General features: G+C 41.1%; 1 protein-coding gene and 1 pseudogene across 1 annotated transcript; one reads left to right on the top strand and one right to left on the bottom strand.

The window, feature by feature from the left end:
- The first annotated feature begins 6,021 nt into the window (after window positions 1–6,021).
- On the top strand, window positions 6,022–6,740 carry LOC102857121 (annotated as a pseudogene).
- Window positions 6,741–7,697: 957 nt separating this feature from the next.
- Window positions 7,698–20,639, bottom strand: LOC102860364 (phosphoglycerate mutase 1-like). The gene is made up of 2 exons (XM_006901554.1): window positions 20,606–20,639; window positions 7,698–8,485 (listed from the first exon to the last, which is right to left on the bottom strand). Exons 1-2 carry the CDS (start codon window positions 20,637–20,639, stop codon window positions 7,698–7,700), a joined length of 822 nt encoding a protein of 273 aa, XP_006901616.1.
- Between the last annotated feature and the right edge of the window lie 233 nt (window positions 20,640–20,872).

Here is a 20,872-nt window from a genome sequence, read left to right as displayed (position 1 = left end):
CCCAAACTAAGCTGAGCAAGGCACTGTGCAAGCAGTGCAGAGGCTGGAATGTGTCCATTATCTTTTTTTTTTCAGACTACATTTCTCCTGCCCACCATTTGCCTCTCCCTCACTTCCCACAGTTCTAAGTAAATATTGACACTAACAGCGCACTCCATGTCCCATACTGTTGACTGGGGCTGTGCTGACAGCAGCTGTGGGTTACACAGCTGTCTCCACATCTGTGAGGTTTTGAAACAGCTTCACCAGGAAATGGGAGAGATGCACAGTAGCTCTAAGTCCTCAGGAAAGAAGAATTCAAACTGACAGTGCAGAGTTTAGGTTTGGACGTTTGGTGGTGGCGGTGAGCACCTGGAGATTGAGTGTGTCATCTTGGGCACTTTGAAAATGCCTGGAAATCAAGCCAAGCTGTGACATATGCAAAACCCCCCCTTGATGGTACAAACAGTTTATGTGCTTCACTGCTAACTGAAAGGTTGGCAGTGCCTAAGAAGTGCAACCAAAGTGTAGCTTAAGGGGCAAGAATGATGAAACTTGGTCTCACGTATTTGGGGCTTGTTATGAAGAGGGTCAGTCCTTGGAAAAAGGCTTCATGCTGTGAAAAGTAGATGGTCAGAAAAAAAAATCCTTAATATATGGATTAAAATGTGACTTTAAAAAATGGGCTTGAGCATGGCATAGATGGTGAAGACTGCGTAGGATAGGATGAAATGCCAGTGTGTTAGTGTTGCTGAGTCATAGCTGACTCAAAAACATCTAACAGCAACAAGAAGAAAGGCCTGGCAATCTTCTTCCAAAATGTCAGTCACTGAGAAGCCTAAGGAATATGATTCTAATGTGACACCCAGCAGGGTACCATGAGTTGAAGGTGTTCCACAGCAGCTGCTGGAGGCAAGAAAAAGCCAAAGCCATCAGGTGTCAGGAGCTGCGAGTTCTATGAAAAAGGGTGGAACACAGAGGGATAGAAAAGGGCAACTATTTTTTCATCTTAAACATGTGTCATTTCTGAGACCAACATTAGACTCTGAACCCACAGAATATTCTCACGCATCTTGATTAAGCCTAAGAAGCATCATCTATAGTTCAGGAAGTAGGACATCAAAGGACAGACACATCATCAAACTTCTCCATCTCTGGCGTGGAACTTACAGGGCTTTGGATTCAGATGCTGGGGACTAAGTTCCCAGCCTGCCCACCTCTTAGTGTCCCAGTCTTACTCCTGTGGAAGGACAGACATTCTCTGTCTGACTGACAAGCTGAGGGAACCACTTCCTTCCTTCAGATCCAACTGCTTCTTTTTAGCTATCCTACCTCCATGGCATACACACAGGGGTTCCCCAAATCTCCAAGAATTCTAGGTGAAACAGGTCCTAAAATCATTCATAGTATCAAAGCTGAGCCTGGGAAGGAGTTGGAGGGAAGCTCTGACCCAGTATCTCCTTTATAAGCTAGAGAGACTGGAAAGGGCACTGTGTACATGTCACCACTAAGGTCGTGGCAGATGTGGTCCTAGTTCGTCCTCACAGTGCAGTCGATGGCACAGAGGTATCAGCATCACCACGGAGTTTGAAGGAATAAAATGTCAAAATGCGTATTGTTGCTGCTCGTCTCTGTGGCGTTGGCTCTGACTTTTAGGTCTCCTTTACACAGCATAACAAACCATGGCCGGGCCGTGTGCCATCATTCTGACTGTTGTTATGCTGGAAACCCTATGTGATTTGAATGACTTACAACCTAGAAAGCTCATCTTGCAGTATTTTATCAAACAATGTCCAGTTGCCACCTGTAAGGATTTCATTGACTAGTGTAGTGTAGTGAATCGCCAGGCCTTTCTTCCTAGGCTATCATACATAGTCTGAGAATTCCACCAAAACACGTTCACCTGCTCGTACATGAAACACCAATGGAATAATTTCCACCGTCACACCAACATAAAAGACACAAAATTCAAGCTGGGTGATGCATATTAGTAATGTTTAACCAGTGTTGGCCTGTGACCATGGGCCAAGGTCTTTTGGAGAAGGATTTGTTACAACACAGGTCACCATCAGAACACCTCAACCCTCTGATTCAGCAAGTCAGGGCTAGAGGCTGAGATTCTGCATGTGCAACAAGTCCTCCTCAGAGGTGGTGGCTGCTGCTGCTGCTGCTACTACTGCTGCTATGATGGCTGCTCTGGGGACTGACTGATCAACCAGATTTTGAAAACACTGGTCCAGGCCTGCTGTTGGCAGTCAGCTCAGAGAATGACCTGGGGCTTCTTCATTGCAATCCATGGCATGGTTCACGAGTGAAGGACCTGTCACTGGGCAGGCCAGGAAGGGCAGAAGGTGCCCTCAAGATGGAAAAAATAGGATAACTAGTAAAACATGTATGGGAACCCAAAGGAGTAAGGGGTGGGAGTGGAGGAGTGAGGAGAGGTAGGGGTGAAACCACAGGGTTGCACAATTTGGTGAGTGAAGGGAGGTGGGGAATGAAATGGGAAGGATTCAAGTGAAAAGGCAGGGTAATGACAGGTAAGGTGTAATGGTGATTAATTTTATAAAACATAACGCATGAGAATGATTGTACGAAATGGTATGAATGAAGCATAGTGTGAAACACAATGTATACAAACTTTATAAACAAACCAATGGAAAAAAAGAGGGGAAAAAATAAAAGATGGATATTAAATCAATGTTGGTAGCTTCAATCTTCTCCCCAAACATGGAGTCCGGGAGGAGGTGAGAAATACCCCTTCCAGATGAATCTGATGCCTGATGTAGCAATCACTAGGAAAAAAGGTCCTTAAATTGGAGTCAACCTTTTGACATTTTATTTATTGCTTCCTTTGATCCTTTCCGTGAGCAAGGGAAGTGAGCAGGTCAGGTCTAACTGACCCCCTTTGCAAATGAGAAAAAGGGCACATACCTAATTGCTGACACAGCAAGAAGCAAAAACCATTTCTCAACTCTACTTCATTAGTTTCCCCCACCCACCCTAATTCGCCCTTTGGGGTTCTCCTGAAGTGAATATAACTGAAGTGTTTCTGATCATATTCCAGATGGGGCAGTACATTGCTATTCCAGATGAGCCGGAAAGAACCATTCCATTCATTTTACACATAAAAGAGAGAGAGAAACAGAGAGAGAGCGCGCGCTATAGAGAGACAAGCATGCATGCATACAAAGCCATTAAAGTGTCTTTCCCAAGGCCATAGTGCTACAAACATGTTGAACTCAGCATTGTGACCATAACGTCAAAGGCTTTTAAGGGAGAGATTGTCCCCAACAAGAGAAATCTGGTACTAATTCAACTCCACATTTTGCCATTCATAAAAGTATAGGCAGTGCCAAAACTTGGAAAATGTTGTGCTCTAAAAGTGCAATTCTAAGCCAATTTGTTTTGTTTTTGTTTTGGGGTTGTTTTTTTCTACATGCAAACTGCCTGCAAGGCACTCAGCATGCAGTGGGGTTTTAGATGAATGAATTTCTTTTAAAATGAGATAAAGATAGTAGTTATTGGCCCCAACTCCAACTCTGTTAAAATCTGAGGTAGAGAAGGGAGCATTGTCCGGCCCTGTATCAACCACAATCATACCAGGGTCTATAAGTCCATTCTCCTGGCCGGTATGTTGACTCATCTCACTACGAGTCTCTGCTTCATCAAACACGATGCCCCACTCCAGAGATGGACCCCCTGATAACATGCCCAAGCAAGCAAATCAAATAATGTCGTCTTAGAATTCATAGGGGTTTCACATGTTAATTTTTGAAAGGCTTTCTCTAGCCCTTTCTTCCTACTCTATGTTAGTCTGGAATCTCCCCCTGAAACTGCAGATACTCAGCTTCCACTATCACAGTAACACACTGGCTCCTGCAGTACAACAAACTGACAAGTGACAGCTTTGTCCAGGATAATCCATAAAAAATACTATTTTACTCTCAAGATTTTAAAAATCCCACTTATCTGTTTTTAAAGTGTGACAATGTTTCCCATGTTAATGTTGTTCACATACCACTCCGTGGCATTAGTTTTGTTCATGGTGGTTTTGGCCAATCATCAGGATTATCCACTTACAGATGTTCTCATCACCCTTCCAAGAAGTTCAATGTCCTCTAAGCAGGGAGCTTTCATTTCTGATTCCATCCTGTTCAGAGAACCACTTAGTAAACTTTGGTCCTTGTACACCTGCCTATTCTAAATGTTTCATACCTTTTAGGAATTGCATCCAAAATTTCCACAAGGCATACCTTTCTTTATAATTGCCTTCATTATTCCCCCCCCCTTTTATTTCATTGATAGACTCATTGGCTTTTTTCCCTTCCTGAAAGTAAAATAAGTTGGGATAATATGTCTTATTCACCCTGTACTCCTACCACAAAGAGTGATGCATGAATATAACTTCATTGAGCTGCACCAACCCCCAGCTGACTCCCCAGTGGTTTGCCAGAAACTGTAAATTGTACAAGGGGAAGATTACCCATCTTTCTTCCTTGAAGCCACTTCTTGTTGCTGTGTACCATCGAGTCATAATTGACCCTTCAGAGAGTTTTCAGAGGCAGTAAATCTCATGGGCAGAGATTGCCCATCTTTTTTCTATATAGTTGTTATGTGCTTTGGAGAAGAATACCACGCATAACGAACCTATGAACAATAGCTCTGGACTTTGCCCTATCCTGAGTCAAACTCACCATCTCTAACTCACCCGCCCCATTGTCAGTCACTATGCCAATCCATCTCATTATGCTAATCGATCTCATTCAGGTGTCTTTCTCTCTTGCACTGACTTTCTACCTTTCTGAGAATTATGTCCTTCTTCAAGGGCTGATTTTTCCTGATAACATGCCCACAGTGTGTGAGACAGAATTTCACCATCCTTACTTCCAAAGAGCACTCTAGTTTCACCTTCTACAGGACAGACCTGTTTTTTCTCTTAATACTCTATGGTATGTTCAATACTCTTGTCCAGGACCACAAGTCAAAGGCATCAGTTCCTCTTCTGTCATCCTTAATCATTGTCCAATTCTCAAATACATAGCAAACTGAGAAGACCATGGCTTAGATCAGGCACACCTTAGTCTTTAGACTGACATCATTGCTCTTTAGAATAAATAGTTTTATTCTAGAGAGGGTTAAACCAGGCTCCTCCTTGGAGGTAAGGATTCTAAAGCTTTGGCTGACATACTTTGGGCATGTTGCAAGGAGTGACCAGTTCTTGGACAGGGGCACCATGAATTCAGTGACTGGGGTAATGGGAGTAGATTTGTCAGAGACAATAAGGTTAGCCAACCTGTTTTATTTAAAAAACAAAGCTGAATATAGGAACTTTCTATGACCCAGCTATTCTACTATGAGGAATATACCCCAAAGAAATTAAAACTGGGACACAACCAGAAACTTTACATCAATGTTTATAGCAGAGTTATTCACCATCACAAGAACATAGAAATAGCTCAAATGTTCACACTCAACTAAATGGATTGAGAAATTGTGATACATTCACATAATGGAATACTATGTAGCACTAAGAGCAGTGATTAAGAAAAATACTACATAATTTGAGAGAGACTGGAGAACAGTAAGCTGAGTGAACTAACTCAGTATCATAAGGACAAATACTGGGTAAGGTGAAGGAAATGGGAAGGATGTTTTGTGAAAAACAATGTTTTCAAACTTTGTAAATAAGTAAAAGTAATGTTTTTTTTAAAAAAAAAATGACAAACACTGAGTAAGACCATTATTTTAAAAATAGAAGGATAACTAGTAAAATATGTGTAGGAATCCAAAGAGGGAAAGGATGAGGGGTGAGAATGGGTAGTGGTGGAATCACAGAGTTTCACAATTTGGGGGGCAGTAAATGAGATAAGAAAGATCCAGCAGGAATCTAGAAAGACAGGGTAATGGTGAGAACAGTCCTATAGTGATTAATTTTATAAAACATAATGGGCCGCCTCTCCCGCCCATCCCCGTCCCGGAGCACCATGGCCCCTGCAGACCCACTCCTCCCCCATCTCCGCACGCCGCCAGCCCATCGTGGAGAAGACAGAGTTGATCCAGAAAGCGAAGGTGACAGAGAAGTCTGAGCGCTACGACAACATGGCCACCTGCATGAAGGCCATGACGGAGCAGGGGGGGCCCGAGCTGTCCAACGAGCAGCGCAACCTGCTGTCGGTGGCCTATAAGGACGTGGTCGGGGGACCGCCAGTCCGCCTGGAGGGTCATCTCGAGCATCAAGCAGAAAACCGACACCTCCGACAAGAAGTTGCAGGTGATTAAGGACTATCGGGAGAAAGTGGAGTCTGGGCTGAGATCCATCTGCGCCACCGTCCTGGAATTATTGGATAAGTATTTAATAGCCAATGCAACTAATCCAGAGAGTAAGGCATTCGATCTGAAAATGAAGGGAGATTATTTCCAGTACCTTGCTTAAGTAGCATGCGGTGATGATCGAAAACAAATGATAGATAATTGCCAAGGAGCTTACCAAGAGGCATTTGATATAAGCAAAAAGGAGATGCAACCCACACATTCTATCCGCCTGGGCCTGGCTCTCAACTTCTCTGTACTTTACTATGAGATCCTTAATAACTCAGAGCTTGCCTATACACTTTTGATGAGGCCGTTGCAGAACTTGATACACTGAATGAAGATTCAAAGACAGCACCCTCATCATGCAGTTCCTTAGGGACAACTTAACATTATGAACACCAGACAGTGCAGGAGAAGAATGTGATGCAGCAGAAAGGGCAGAAAACTAAATGCTCACAGGGTGTCATCCTTCTCCCCCTCAAGAAACCTTTTTACACATCTCAATTTCTTCTTTTTTTTATTGCACAGCACTCCTTTATTATACTGATCTGGAAAAAAAGAGTATAGTTATGTTCAAACTGGGTTCTGAGCCCCAGTGGCAATGGCCCAGCAACTGGAACATGGTTCAGAAAACACAGTGGAGACACATTTGGACATGGTCTATAGGCATCTCACTGCCGTAAACAGTAAGGCAGGGGACGGATTCTTAAATACACAGCAGGGTGGACTCCAAGCCCTAAGAAGTCAAGGAGCCTTTTCCCCCACGGGGTGAGGAATGGCTTATTTTCTCACGTGGTATTCAAACTGCCACCAGAAACCCTAGAAGGTGTTTTGTCTTTTATGTATTTTTTTCTTTTGTAAAAGAAAATGCAGCACGTAAACATTCAGGCTTGATCCCAACCTTCTGGAGCCAGCTCCTCTGGGGTGAGGGAAGAAAGACTGTTTTCATCAGCATGTGGATTACAGTCATCCTCCACTGCAACAGCTAGAGTACCCTTACTACAGAACTGGACAGGACAGGACACTGGCTCCTGGCGACAGGACTAGGCTCTCCTGCTTCCCCTTATTGGTCATACCTGGCATGGCTCCTCCCTATCTCCTACTCAGACAGGTCCTTAGTAAACAAACCACTAGCAAAAACCCTGGAGTCCCTACCTCTCATGGATGAGAAGTCTTCCCTATGCCCTGGACTGAGGACCATGGCCCAGAGGTGCCATTCTGACTAGACTAGAAAGAGAGTGTGCAGGAGACAAAATGGCTAAAATGGGAGCCACCGGCCCCCCATCTGCAGCTACAACTAAAGATGCCTACAGATGTGGTCAGTGTAACATGTGCAGGGGAGCAGTGCAGGGGAACAGGACGGGCAGGGAGGGTGCGCCTCAGGACAGCAGTCTGCCTGCTTGGCTTCACTTCTTGGCCTTGCCCTGAGCAGCCACAGCTTCCATGGCTTTGCGAACCATCTCTTCATCTCCCAGGAACTGCATGGGCTTGATGGGCTTCAAGTTCTTGTCCAGTTCATAGACAATAGGAATTCCAGTGGGCAGGTTCAGCTCCATGATGGCCTCCTCGGAGAGACCCACCAGATGTTTGACAATGCCCCGAAGACTGTTGCCATGGGCTGCAATCAGTACTTGCTTCCCCTCCTTGATCTGAGGAACTATTTCTTCATTCCAAAAGGGCAGGGCTCTGGCAATAGTGTCCTTCAGACTCTCACAGGAGGGCAACTGATCTTCAGTCAGGTCTGCATACCTGCGATCCTTACTGATGTTGCTGTAGAAGGGGTGGTCAGGCTCCATCGGTGGTGGTGGGACGTCATAGGAGCGCCTCCAGATCTTTACCTGGGCCTCACCATGCTTGGCAGCAGTTTCTGCTTTATTGAGGCCAGTCAGACCTCCATAATGCTGCTCATTGAGGCGCCAAGTCCTCACTACTGGCAGCCACATCTGGTCAATGGCGTCCAGTACTGTCCAGAGCGTCCGGATCGCTCTCTTCTGCACTGAGGTGAAGCAGATGTCAAACTCATAGCCAGCATCTCGCAGCGCTTGTCCACCGCACTTGGCCTCGTCGTGCTCCGCCGGGCTCAGGTCGGTGTTGTACCAGCCGCTGAAGCGGTTCTCCAGGTTCCAGGCGCTCTCGCCATGGCAGATGAGCACGAGCTGGTAGGCAGCCACGGCAGCAGGCAGGGGATGCGGCGCTCACTACATCTCCATTTCTTATTCCACTTGGATTTCCTATAGCAAAGAAACTCATTCATGTGTATGGAATCAACTGTTTATAGTCTTTTCACACTGCAACTTTGGGAAGACTCCATTCCTTGATTTGTGTTTTTCTTGGCCTTTCTAGTGTGCAGTTACTGCTGTAGAAAAGTATTAATAACTTCATTTCATATAAACATAAGTAACTTCCAAACACTTATGTAGAAGACTAAAATGTATCTGGTATTTAAGTAATCGGAGCCAGTTCTATAAGTGACTGTGTTTTATATCACTGTGAAGATATGAAAATGTAGTTAATTACAATTAAAAGAGTGTTCTGCAAAAAAAAAACCCAAACAAACATAATGAATGGGGTTGTTGTTGTTAAGTGCCGTTGAGTCGTAGGCGACTCATAGCGACCCTATGAACGATAGTCCTCGACACTTGCATGACTTTCATCCTTTGTCCAGGTTCATAGGGTTTCCAGAGGCAAGCTATTACAGAAGTGTATGCCACTCCTGCTTCCAAGTTTGTTTCAACCGGGGAATGCCACCAAGCACTGTCCACCAGGGGTAACCATTATCGCATTTGACACATCATTGTCACAGTGTTCAGCTTCACAGCAACCACAAGTTACCTCTGTACAGCAAGTGGACACACCAGAGTTTATGTATAAAACACAATGTGAGTGAAGAATAGTGTGAAACACAATGTATACAAACTTTATAAGTAAATCAATATTAAATAATTTTAAAAAATGAGGATGGCATTTGAATGATTGGGATAAGGGGAGAAGGAAGTAGAAAAATATATCTAAAAGGAAAAGTTAGAATAAATATATTCTTGGTGTGCATGTTCTTGCATAAAATTTTACTGATAAACCTGGAAAGTATAGAATGTATTAGCAACAAGTTCAAAGAAAACTAATGAATTAAAATTAAACATGAGACTTATTTATCACACTTGACAAAACCAAACGCTGGCAATGACATAAGGCTACATGAATGGTGACGCTCGGTGATGGCTCCATGGTGGAGGGGACCTGGGGGAGGGTTTGTAAAACAATGAAAGAATCTTTTCTTTTACTTTTCCATAATTTTTGACTCATGTACTTATAACTTGTTAGTTAAATTTATGTCTTCTAGGTTGCAACCCCCCCATGATACATCTTCAAGGATATGAACATGTACAGCTAAGCACAATTAATAACAGTGCATATAAATTCCAAAATCAATCTCCATAATAGTCTATGTGTTTCCTACTGCCAAAGGGGCCCTTTAGAGTAGTGAGAGAAGATCTTCACCCTGAAACCCACAGCGTCCCTTTTCAGCAGGAAGTAGCTAAGACAATACGCCATCCCCTTTTCCTTATGACTCAGGGTGAAGTCTCTCTCAGGGAGGAGTGATAGGGAATGGCAAAGGACACACTGACAAAGGAGATTAATCAGAACTGACTTTGACAAGCACTGTGGCAATTGGACAATTAAAACAGACATTCGGATGGCGGGGGAAGAAGAAAAAACTGGGGAGGAGGGTAGAGAAAATGGTGCAGCAGTGAAGGAGTGAAGACCCAAAATCCCTGTAAATGTTCATTAAAATTAATAAAATGTAATAATAATAATAAAAAAAATGGTGATGCTAATGGGAATGCAAAAATGGTACTTCTACTCCTGAAGAGAGTGTGATCATTTCTTACATAGCTAAATTTAACAGATTATCTAGTAATTGCACTTCTTGGTATTTACTCAAAGGGGTCAGAAACCTATGTCACACAAAACTGTTTTATGAAAGTTCATAGCAGTTTTATTCAGAATTGTCAAAACTTACGCATGAATAAGATTTCTTTCAGCAAATAAGCGGATAAACTACTATGGTGAATTCATACAATGGAATACTATTCATAAAAAAAGAAAAAATGGGGGAGAAAAAAGAAATAACCTCTTCAGCTATGGAAAAACATGAAACATGAATGCACATTGCTAAATGTAAAAGGACAACTTAAACAAAAAGTTTAAATATTATGTATTACAATTATTTAATCTTTTAGAAGAAACAAACTATAGGAAATTTTAAAAAATAGGGGAAGTCAGAGATTAGGGGAGCATGTGAGGCATAGGATATTTCTTGAAGACAGTGAAACTATTCAATGTGACTGTAATGGTGAACACACTGCATCATGCGTTTGTCAAACCCATAAGATTATACACCAAAAGTGAACGCTAATGTCAATCAATGGACTCTAGTTGATCATTAATAATAATGTAGCAATACTGGTTTATTAATTGTGACAAATTAACCACACTAATGCAAGAATTAAATAATGTGATAAATGGTGGGGGGTAGGTGGCACACTAAAATTCTCTGACATTTCTCCTAAATTTTCCTGTGAAACTAAAATTATTCTTAAAAATTAGTGTATTGAGAACTAAGTAGATACATAAAGAAGCAGAAAAGAGAAAGAAAATAAAAGGAAGGAAAGCAATAAATAATAAATTATCCAATGAATGAATGGAAATCTAAAATCTCTGTAAATGTTCATTAAAACTAGTAAACTAAATTGAAAAAAAAATAATAAATTATCACCAAGATTCTGGAATTTGATCATGCTTAGAGAACTTGAGTGTGTATCTCTGCACAGTACATCCCAAGGCCCCTACTGGAGAAATGTATGGATTGCAATAGATACTATCAACCAAATAGACATCAGAGATGCTCAAAGAAAATCCAAGATTGTGGTTGATGCGGCTCCAGGCTTAAATTTATTCTTCAGTTCTTGCAGCTAGAGAAATATCAAATGTGTTCTTCCATTTTTATTTCCTAACTACTGTACTTTTTTTAATGCACATTTCACTACAATAATGTACTGTATCTCTCAAGTTGCCCTTTGAAATCTTCTGTTTATTTCTTTACCTTCAGCATTTCTTCTCTTTTTTTGCATAAAAGTTGTTTAATAAACTGAGAGCAGTCTCTAAAGACCCCTTTTAGAGTTTATTTCCTGACAAACTTCTTTATGATGAAGTTGTACTTGGTTAGGACAGATGATTCATGGAAGCATGAAAAGTTAGTAGTAAGCAAAGGATAAACAAGAATAAGAACTGAGATAATCTTAAGGATAAAACTCAGAAGAAATTCCACCTAAAATGCACAAGGGAGCAGTACAAAGCACACCAGGGATGAAAAGATGCTTGATTTCACCTTCAAAGCAAGTACACAGGGACCATTGCCATTAATAAAAGACTTTTCCACTTGAAACTCTATATCCTAATTAAAACTGCCTTGAGTATGTAGTCACTGTAACTGGAAGGAGTAGAAGAAGACTCATAAACACCCTGTGTCATGTACATGGCACAGCCTTATTCATGGAAAAGAAAGAGAACTGAAGCACTTACTGAAGAAGACCAAATAGTATATATAACCTTCAGTACGGACTACATCTCAACATAATGAAAATGCAAATCCTCACAACTGAACAAGCAACATTATGAAAAATGAATAAATGACTCATGTTGTCAGGATTTCATTTTACGTGGATCCACATCAATGTCCATGGCAGTGTTAAAGAAATCAAATGGCACATTGCACAGGGAAATCTGCTGTTAAGAACCTCTTCTGAGTGCTAAAGAGCAAGAATGTCAGTTTCATGACTGATTTAAGCCATAGTATTTGCAATTGCTTCATATGCATGTGAAAATAGGACAAATGAACAAGGAAGACCAAAGAAGAATTGATGACTTTGAACTGTAGTGTTGACAAAGAATAAGCCATGAACTGCCCAAAGAACAAATAAACTTATTTTGGAAGAAGTCAGGATGCTCCTTAGAGGCAAAGATGGTGGGACTTGGCCTCACATACTTTAGTTGTGTTACCAGAAGTGGCCAGTCTAGGAAAAGAAAGCCTCGCTTGGCAAACTAGAAGGTCGGTGACAGACAGAAAGACCATCAAGGAAAGGGTTAATACAAGAACTGCAAAAATAGACTTAAAGACAGTACGTTGGTTCTGAGATGGCACATCTGTTATATATAGGGTCACTGGGAGTCAGGGTTGACCCAGTGAAACCTATTATCAACAGTATGACAAGAAAAGCTAGTCACCAATACTGCTAAAGTGTCCCTATACTCAAAATAATTAAGGGTATACACAAAGCTTACACAACTTATATTCACAAAATTAACAATCTATATTATTCTCAATGGCAAGAAATAGAAAGTATTCTTCTTGCAAACAAGAACCAGAAAAAGATACTCTGTCCCTACTCCTTTTTAGCATTGCATTAGATATCTTAGAGAAAGTAATAATGCAAGAAAGGAAGAGAGAAAGGCATCCAAATAGATGAAGAAATAAAATTACCTGTTTTTGCAGGTGATATGATCCTATACATAGAAAATATCATAGACTCAACAAGGTAGTATTGGAATTAATAGGAGGATTCAGCAAAGTACCTAATCAATATGCCAAAAAGCAGTTTAATTTCTCACATTAACAAAAAAAAAGATCTGAAAAGAAAATCAGGAGAAGGATACCATCTTTGGGTATTAAAATTAGTACTCAAAAGATGAAATATTTTTGAATAAACATAAACAGAAACACAAAAGACTTATACTATGAAAACTACAAAACACTTCTGTGTAAAGCCAAAAGAGACATACATAAATGGAAAAACAAACATATGATGCTCATGGAAAGGAAGACTTAATGTGAACATTAATATTACTGAATGTGATCTGTAGATGTCATGTAGTCTTGACCAAGAATCTATCATCATTCTTTTCATTTTTTTAATCATTACCTTCATATGGAAAGGAAAGGAATCCTACATAAACAAAGCACTCCTGAAGAAGAAGAACAAAGTAGATTTCACAGTGCCCAATCCCAAAACCTGTTATACAGCCGTATTAGTCGGACAGTCTGGTACTTGTACAGGGACAGGTGCATACATCAATGGAAACAAACTGAGGATCCAGATGTAAATCCATCCACCTCTACATAGTTGATCTTTGACAAAGGACTAAAAACTGTTACCTGAGAAAGCAAGAGTCACTTTAACAAATGTTGGAAAAACCAGATATCCCTTTACAGAAAAATGAAATCAAATCCACACTTCACATCATACATTAAAACTAACTGAAGATAGATCAAAGACCTAAATGTAAAACCTGAAAGTATAAAGACCATCAAAGGAAAAGTCAGTACAAAGTTAGTTGCCTGATTTATGGACAGAGAGGGAAGAAAACATAGAACTAAATCCAAAATCATCAAAAAAAAAACCCCAACCCAAGACTTCCTGCCCAGGGAGAGAGTGAAGTAACCACTGAAAATGTTGTCCTTCGACATTCTGTAAGCCTAGTGAGTCCACCTTCAAGGATCAATGTTCAGCCAAACAATATGTTCCTGTTGTTGTGGTGGTGGTGGTTATGTGCCTTAAGTTGGCTATAACTCATAGCAATCCTATGAACCACTGAAGATCTGAAATTCATCCTAGCCTGAGCCGTCCTCATGATCAAAACAAGCCCATTGTCACAATAACTGTATCAACCCATCTTATTTAGGGTCTTTCTCTCCCACTGGCCCTTCACCTTTCTCAGAATGATGCCTTTTTCCAAGGACTGGTCCCTACAAACAAGTGCAAAGCATGTGAAAAGGAGTTTCGCCATCGTTAGCTCTAAAGATCACCCTGGTTAGACTTCCTCCTATAGGTTTATAAAGTGAATAATAAGAGAAAGGAGGGCATATTCCTCTGTACAATAAGGTCACCATTTCTCCCAAAGCAAAGTTCATAAGACAAGAAGGGGGAAAAAGGGAGGAAGGAAGGGAGGGAGGGAGGGAGGAAGGAAGGAAGGAAACAGGAAGCCCAGGGCAGAAACAAGAGAGCTGTTACAATGAGGGGGTTTTAACGAATGTCACAAAATAAAATACACATAAATCATTCAATGACAAGAAAAATGGCTCTTTAAACCTTCATCCAAGCTATATATATTTCTTTTAAAATCTGGCTGAGTTTCAGCCAATCTTTGTAAATAATTTGAGAATGTGATGTCAGTTCTGTAATGTCAGGCTCCTCTTCTGTTAAATGAAGGTTGAAGCAATGATGCCTATGGTCTACTGTAGTTCTCACACTTTACAATTCCAAGTTCTACCTAAGACATAAACAGTAGTACATTTCAGTAGTGTATCAAAGTACAAAGCCAGGAATTCACAGAAAGCATCCCTCAAACCTGCTCTTTCTTTAATTGTTGTTGTGTGCCGTCAAGTCAGAACCAACTCACAGATGCTCTCATTATAAGTTTTTGTAAGTATGCCATTGAATCAGAACCGACTTCTAGCTGACCCTTCAGTGAGTTTTCAGAATACTTTGTTTTTCACATCAAATCTTTCCCATTTTCTTCACCACCCCCCACCCATCAAATTGTGTGACTTTATAATTAACAACCCTCCAGCCTATCCTCACTCCACTGTTTCCACCCCCCTCCAATGGATCCTCATATTCATTCTACAATAATGGTTTTATACAGTATTTGGCTTATGGAACTGAGTTGACTTGTGCACCAGTGTTCATAGTAGCATTATTTACCATCACAAGAACATACATGGAAACAGCCTTGATGTTCAACCACAATTGAATGACTTGAGAAATGATGGTACATTCACTCAGTGGACCATTACTTATTCTTCATATATAACTGAATATGTTCGCTAAGTGTCAAATCTGTCCATTTAAGATTTGAAAAAGAAATCCAGTCACAAGCTGTAATTAAAAACTAAACAGCATTCCTATATGGTACTCTCTCAAAAAGTTGCAATTAGAAATACCATTCAACCCAGCAATTCCATTACCAGGAATATACCCTAAGGAAACCTTAACTGCCACCCAGGCAGATATGTGCACACCCATGTTTATTGCGGCTTTGTTCACAATAGCAAGGAGCTGGAAACAACCTAAGTGCCCATCAGCAAACGAATGGATAGAGAAGCTGTGGTATAGTCACACAATGGAATACTATGCTGCATTGGAAAAACAAGGAACTCATGCAATATTATTCAAAATGGGTGACCCTAGAGGATATTATGACCTGGAAGAGTGAAATATCTCAGTCACAAAAGGCAAAAGGGCAGGTACTGCATGGTGCCACTTTTGTGGAATGGGACTGACATCAGGGTTGGGGTGAGACTGAGAAAAATTGGATAAATTATGTATACTGCATAGAAACAGATGAGGAAGAGAACTGTTAAAAAGTGATATTTGATTGGGTATTATGGTTATGACAAGAGTTCAGAATGAAGGTTGCATAGTGGAGTGTACTGGCGGGGGGCGGCGGAGGGGGGGGCAGATTCTATACCAATGAAATAATTTTTCTTTTACTTTTCAAAGAGAAGTGCGAACAGGGGGAGGGGTGGGCAGGGAGAAAAAGGCAACAATGAATGTGTGGAAACCCAAAAATCTCTGTAAACGTTCATTAAAATTAATTTTAAAAAAATAAACAGCATTCCTGATTTATTCATCATGAACGGTTCCGACCACTGCTAAAAATAAGCCTATTGCATGAGTCACACCCAAGTCAGAATAATGAAATGCCAGGGAGCAGAAGCCTGAACAGGGCGAGGTCTGATTTCATTCCAGATGTGCATTGCTCCTCAGTGTCAAAGTCACAGAACTTCTCCATGAAAGCCACGGAGGCTCCATGCCAGTCTGAGCATTTTCCTTGACCCATGAAAAGCTAACATGCTGGACCTGAGTTAATTTTCCAGAGCAGTCTAAGGTTTAATGGCCATTAATTTATTCTAACCCACCAAGGAGCATATGTGTAATCACAGTGACATTTCAGTCTTGTATTATTTTTTTCACAATAAGTCCATCTTGTTGCATATCACATCCAAGAATAAGGCAATAAGGAATTTCTCACATAGTACTCTTACTTTCCATCTGCTAAACATTTTTTAACCTCATTTCAGAGTTTTATAACACCGTAAGGCCACGTCCTTGGTTAGTCAGTTTCAGAGAAAAGGGGAAGAATCATTTCTCTTAAGAAGTCTTCTGAAAAAAACCCTGTATTTGAAGAGTATAAACAAACCTGAAAATAGCTTCTCATTTTAGTTTAACTCATCTTTTCTGTATTTAGATAGATAAGGAAATCATTCCACCTAACTAAATTTAAATTTAAAATCAGGGCTTACAAACTGTTGTTAGTTGACATTGAATCAGTACCTTATTTCTGGTATCCCCATGCACAACAGGATAGGATCATTGTCATGTCAATGGATGATTTTTGAGAGTAGGTAGCCAGTCCTTTCTTCCTGGTCCATCTAAGTCTGGAAGTTCTACTGCAAGCTGTTTAGCATCACAGTCACTTGCAAGGCCCCAGTGACAAATGAGTAGTGGTGTTAGTCTGGAATCAAACCCAGTGTTTCTACATGGAAGGTGAGAGAATCCTACCACTGAAATGTCGCTAAGTAAATATAAATAATAATAATAATAGTAATAATAATAAACATGAAGTTATTTCAAAAGCAGGGAGAAAGAAAGAGCAATCACAAAGAAGGCACTTGATGATGAAAGGTACCTAAGGAATCCTGCAAGCATAATGTGCTTGACACTGAGGAGCATGTTCAAGGTCAGTCACACAGCTATACAAGAGCTGTCGGTTGTCATTGATTTAGCTCTGACTCCTGTGCAACCAGCTGAATGACCTCTCCTGCACCTTCTCTTTGATCTTTGATATGTTTGAGTCCAATGTTGTGGCCCGTATGTAGAGCCATCTCATGAAGGCTTTCCCTCATTTTTTACTAACTCTCTAGTCTCTCTAAAGTCTGCTTGCCTTTGAGTTGTGGTGCTGGAGAAGAGTATTGTATACATACCATGGACTGGCAAGAGAACCAACAGATTTGTCCTGGAGAGGGTGAAACCAAGTTGCTCCTTGGAGGCAAAGATTTTGAAGCTCCGTCTCACATACTTTCAGCATGATGCTGGAAGGACAGGTCCTTGGAGAAGGGCATCATGACTGGAATGATGGAGGGTCAGCACAAGAGAGGGAAACTCTCGAGGAGATAGATTGACACGGTAGCTAGTGTACTGGAGGCAAGGGTCTCTGACAGTGAGATTGGCTCAAAGTAGGACAGAGTTCAGAGCTATTGTGCATAAGGTCACTATGAGTCACAAGCACATAACAACTACTTTATGAATGAAGTTGTCTTTTCTTTTTAAAAAATTTATTTTATTAATTTTAATGAACATTTACAGAGATTTTGGATTTCCACTCATTCATTGTTGCACTTTTCTCCCTGCCCAGCCCTCCGCCTCACCCCCCAGTTTGCTCCTTTCTTTGAAAAGTAAAAGAAAAATTCTTTCTTTGGTATACAATCCCCCCGCACCCCTCCCACCGCCCCGAGTACACTCCACTATGCAACCTTAATTCTGGACTCTTGTGATAACCATAATACCCTATCATATATTGCTTTTAAATTATTCTCTCTCTCATCTGTTTCAATGTAGTATACATAATTTATCCAGTTTTTCTCAGTCTTACCCCAACCCCGATATCAGTCCCATTCTACAACAGTGGTACCATGCAGTATTTGTCCTTTTGTGACTGAGATACTTCACTCAGCATAATGTCCTCCAGGGTCACCCATTTTGAATAATATTGCATGAGTTCCTTGTTTTTCAATGCAGCATAGTATTCCATTGTGTAAATATACCACAGCTTCTCTATCCATTCATTTGTTCATGGGCACCTGGGTTGTTTTTAACTCCTTGCTATTGTGAACAAAGCTGCGATAAACATGGGAGTGCATATATCTGCTTGGATGTCAGTTATGGTCTTTTTGGGGTATATTCCCAGTTGTGGAATTCCTGGGTCAAATGGTATCTCTATTTGCAACTTTTTAGGAAAGCCCCACACCACTTTCCACAATGGTTGCCACATTTTACACTTCCACCAACAGTGAATAAGGGTCCCAGTTTCTCCACAACCTCGCCAGCATTTGTTGCTTGCTGAAGTTGTCTTTTCTTAATAATGATCTTTCCTGATGATATATGCAAAGTAAATAAATCACTTCTAAGGAACATTCTGGATTCATTTCTTCTAAGACTGATGTTCTTGCTCTTCTGGAAGTGGATGATGTATTCAATATTTTTTTTACCATCATTGCACTGTTGTTGTTGTTGTTGTTGTTGTTGTTTTTAGGTGCCATTAAGTTGAGTACAACTCATAACGACCCTATGAACAACAGATCTAAACCCCGCCCTATCCTGTGCCATCCTCATCATCTCTGGCACACTTGAGCCCACTGCTGCAGTCACTGTGTCAACCCATCTAATTGAGGGTCTTCCTCTCTTTCATTGGCCCTCCACCATTCCAAGCATGATATCTCTCTCCAAGGAATAGCCTCTCTTAGGGGTATGCCCAGTATATTTGAGATGAAGTATTACTATTCTTGTCTCTAAGAAGCACTCTGGCTTCACTTTTCCCAAGACATATCTATTTGTTTTTTGGCAGTCCATGGGATATCCAGAGCTCTTCTCCAACACTACAACTTAAAAGCATCAATTCTTCTTTCATCATCCTTATAACATTGCACTAAGATGTTTCAATTCTGTTTTTTTCATTGCCCAGCTTTCATATGTAAACACATGGGTAGATCTATGCTTTTCATAATCAATGTCCTTGATTTGCTTGATTTTACAGGAACTTAGGTTTTCTTGAATTACTGAGAGTCCCAAAAGATTCTTCAGTAATCACACAGTTGCCCTAATCCTCCTTGAGAAGTAAAAATCAGCACATAATGTTAGATTGTTACAGTCCAGACAAAGTTTAACCAAGGATTTGTTATCTGCCTTGCTAGAGTAGCTGTGAATGACTTCCAAACTTTCTCCATACTCTGTGTAATGTTGTTATCATTTGTCTTAAAGGAACACAAAATCTGCTTCCATCATTTCTTTGGAGAATTTCACTGTTTGGAAGTAAATGTAGCAGAATACTGTATTGAATTTTTAATTTGTGTTTGTGTTCCCTATGCTTTTTTCTCTTTCCATTTCCAGTCAGTAGCCAGCATTGTATTTTCTTGCCTAAGGATATTTGGAAAGGAAAAGCTGGAGCTGCAGTTCTTCCTGTCTTTCATAAAGCCTGAACTTGTTGAAGAGATTAAGCAAAGTGTCCAGAGAGGAGGAAGGAGAAAGAGGAATGCCCTTGAGGGGAGAAGGAGGAACTCTCCTATAGATAGGCAGTGATGCGCAGCTCTTCCAGTGCCTGAACAGGAGTCCAAGCAATACCTCCACACAGCCCAGGGCCTTGAGGCAACTCTGAGTGACACAGAGAGACTCTGATCTTGTCAGATTCCTGGAACCCAAAGGAACTAAAGGAACGTGGAGCTAAAATAACGGGCATTAGATTTTAAATGACCAACCTGTGCATCTCAGAAACATGTCTTACAGACGCAGCATGCAATGGAAGAGATGACGACCCAGTAGTTTTTACTTCCAGAGAAGAATGGGAAGATAGGCATATTACATGTTAATCCACCTGGTCAACTCAAGATCATCATAGTGACTGATGAGAAGCAGCAGCTTGAACAAGGCAGCTTGGAATCTCCCATGAAAGCTATTCTTTGTTGGGGAGCCACCAGTTTTCACTGACCTGAGATACACATGGGCGACTCCTTATTCCAGGATCCCAGAACGGATGTCATCCAGCGGCAGCAAGGCCTCTGGTCTTTGACCCATGCAAATTTCAATTAGCCAGGATTACTCAGCTGTGTCCAGCCTGGTCTTCCTTCAAACACCTAATTGTGTGAAAGCTACATTCCTTTGCAGCATCGCCCCCTCCTCCTTGATGAGGTCCTCTTTGCCCCTTCCAAGAGTGTCTCTCCTTTTGTTTTTCTTCTATTAATGAACTGTGCCAATCATTAAGGAAATTCTGCTGGAACGTTATTACTCTTGACGATCCTTCACTCATTAGCCAGTGAGCCAAGCAAATGTCCCCATTTACAGCTGCTTCTACCTCCCAAGTCTAGCCAGGCACTTCAAGAGCCCATCAGCTTCCCCATCCACCCTGCTGAGAAAACACAACCAGGCAAATGTTCAAAAACATAAAGGGATGTTAATATTGTACCAAATAGCAGTGAACAAACCTGCAAGACAATTATTATGCATCCGTTTCCTCATGCCGGGCCTCTTTCCCCTAACCTCCCTGGAATAGGTAATTAGAGGTAGAGTCACATAATCTGGTGCCAAACGTTAGAGATTCAATTGGATTCCCCAGTGGTAAGTCCCTCAAAACACACATGCTGTTTTTGTTGATGCTATGCCTCTGCTTGCACTTTGGCAGGGGGCTGAGCATGATAGAAACCAAACAGACCTCATTACCAGGCTTCCCTGCAAATAATAGCTGCATGTAC

The sequence above is a fragment of the Elephantulus edwardii genome, unplaced genomic scaffold (genome assembly GCF_000299155.1).
Source record: "Elephantulus edwardii isolate Elephantulus edwardi_28Jun2011 unplaced genomic scaffold, EleEdw1.0 scaffold00330, whole genome shotgun sequence".
Lineage (NCBI taxonomy): Eukaryota > Metazoa > Chordata > Mammalia > Macroscelidea > Macroscelididae > Elephantulus > Elephantulus edwardii.
This window is presented reverse-complemented; position numbering and strand designations above follow the sequence as displayed.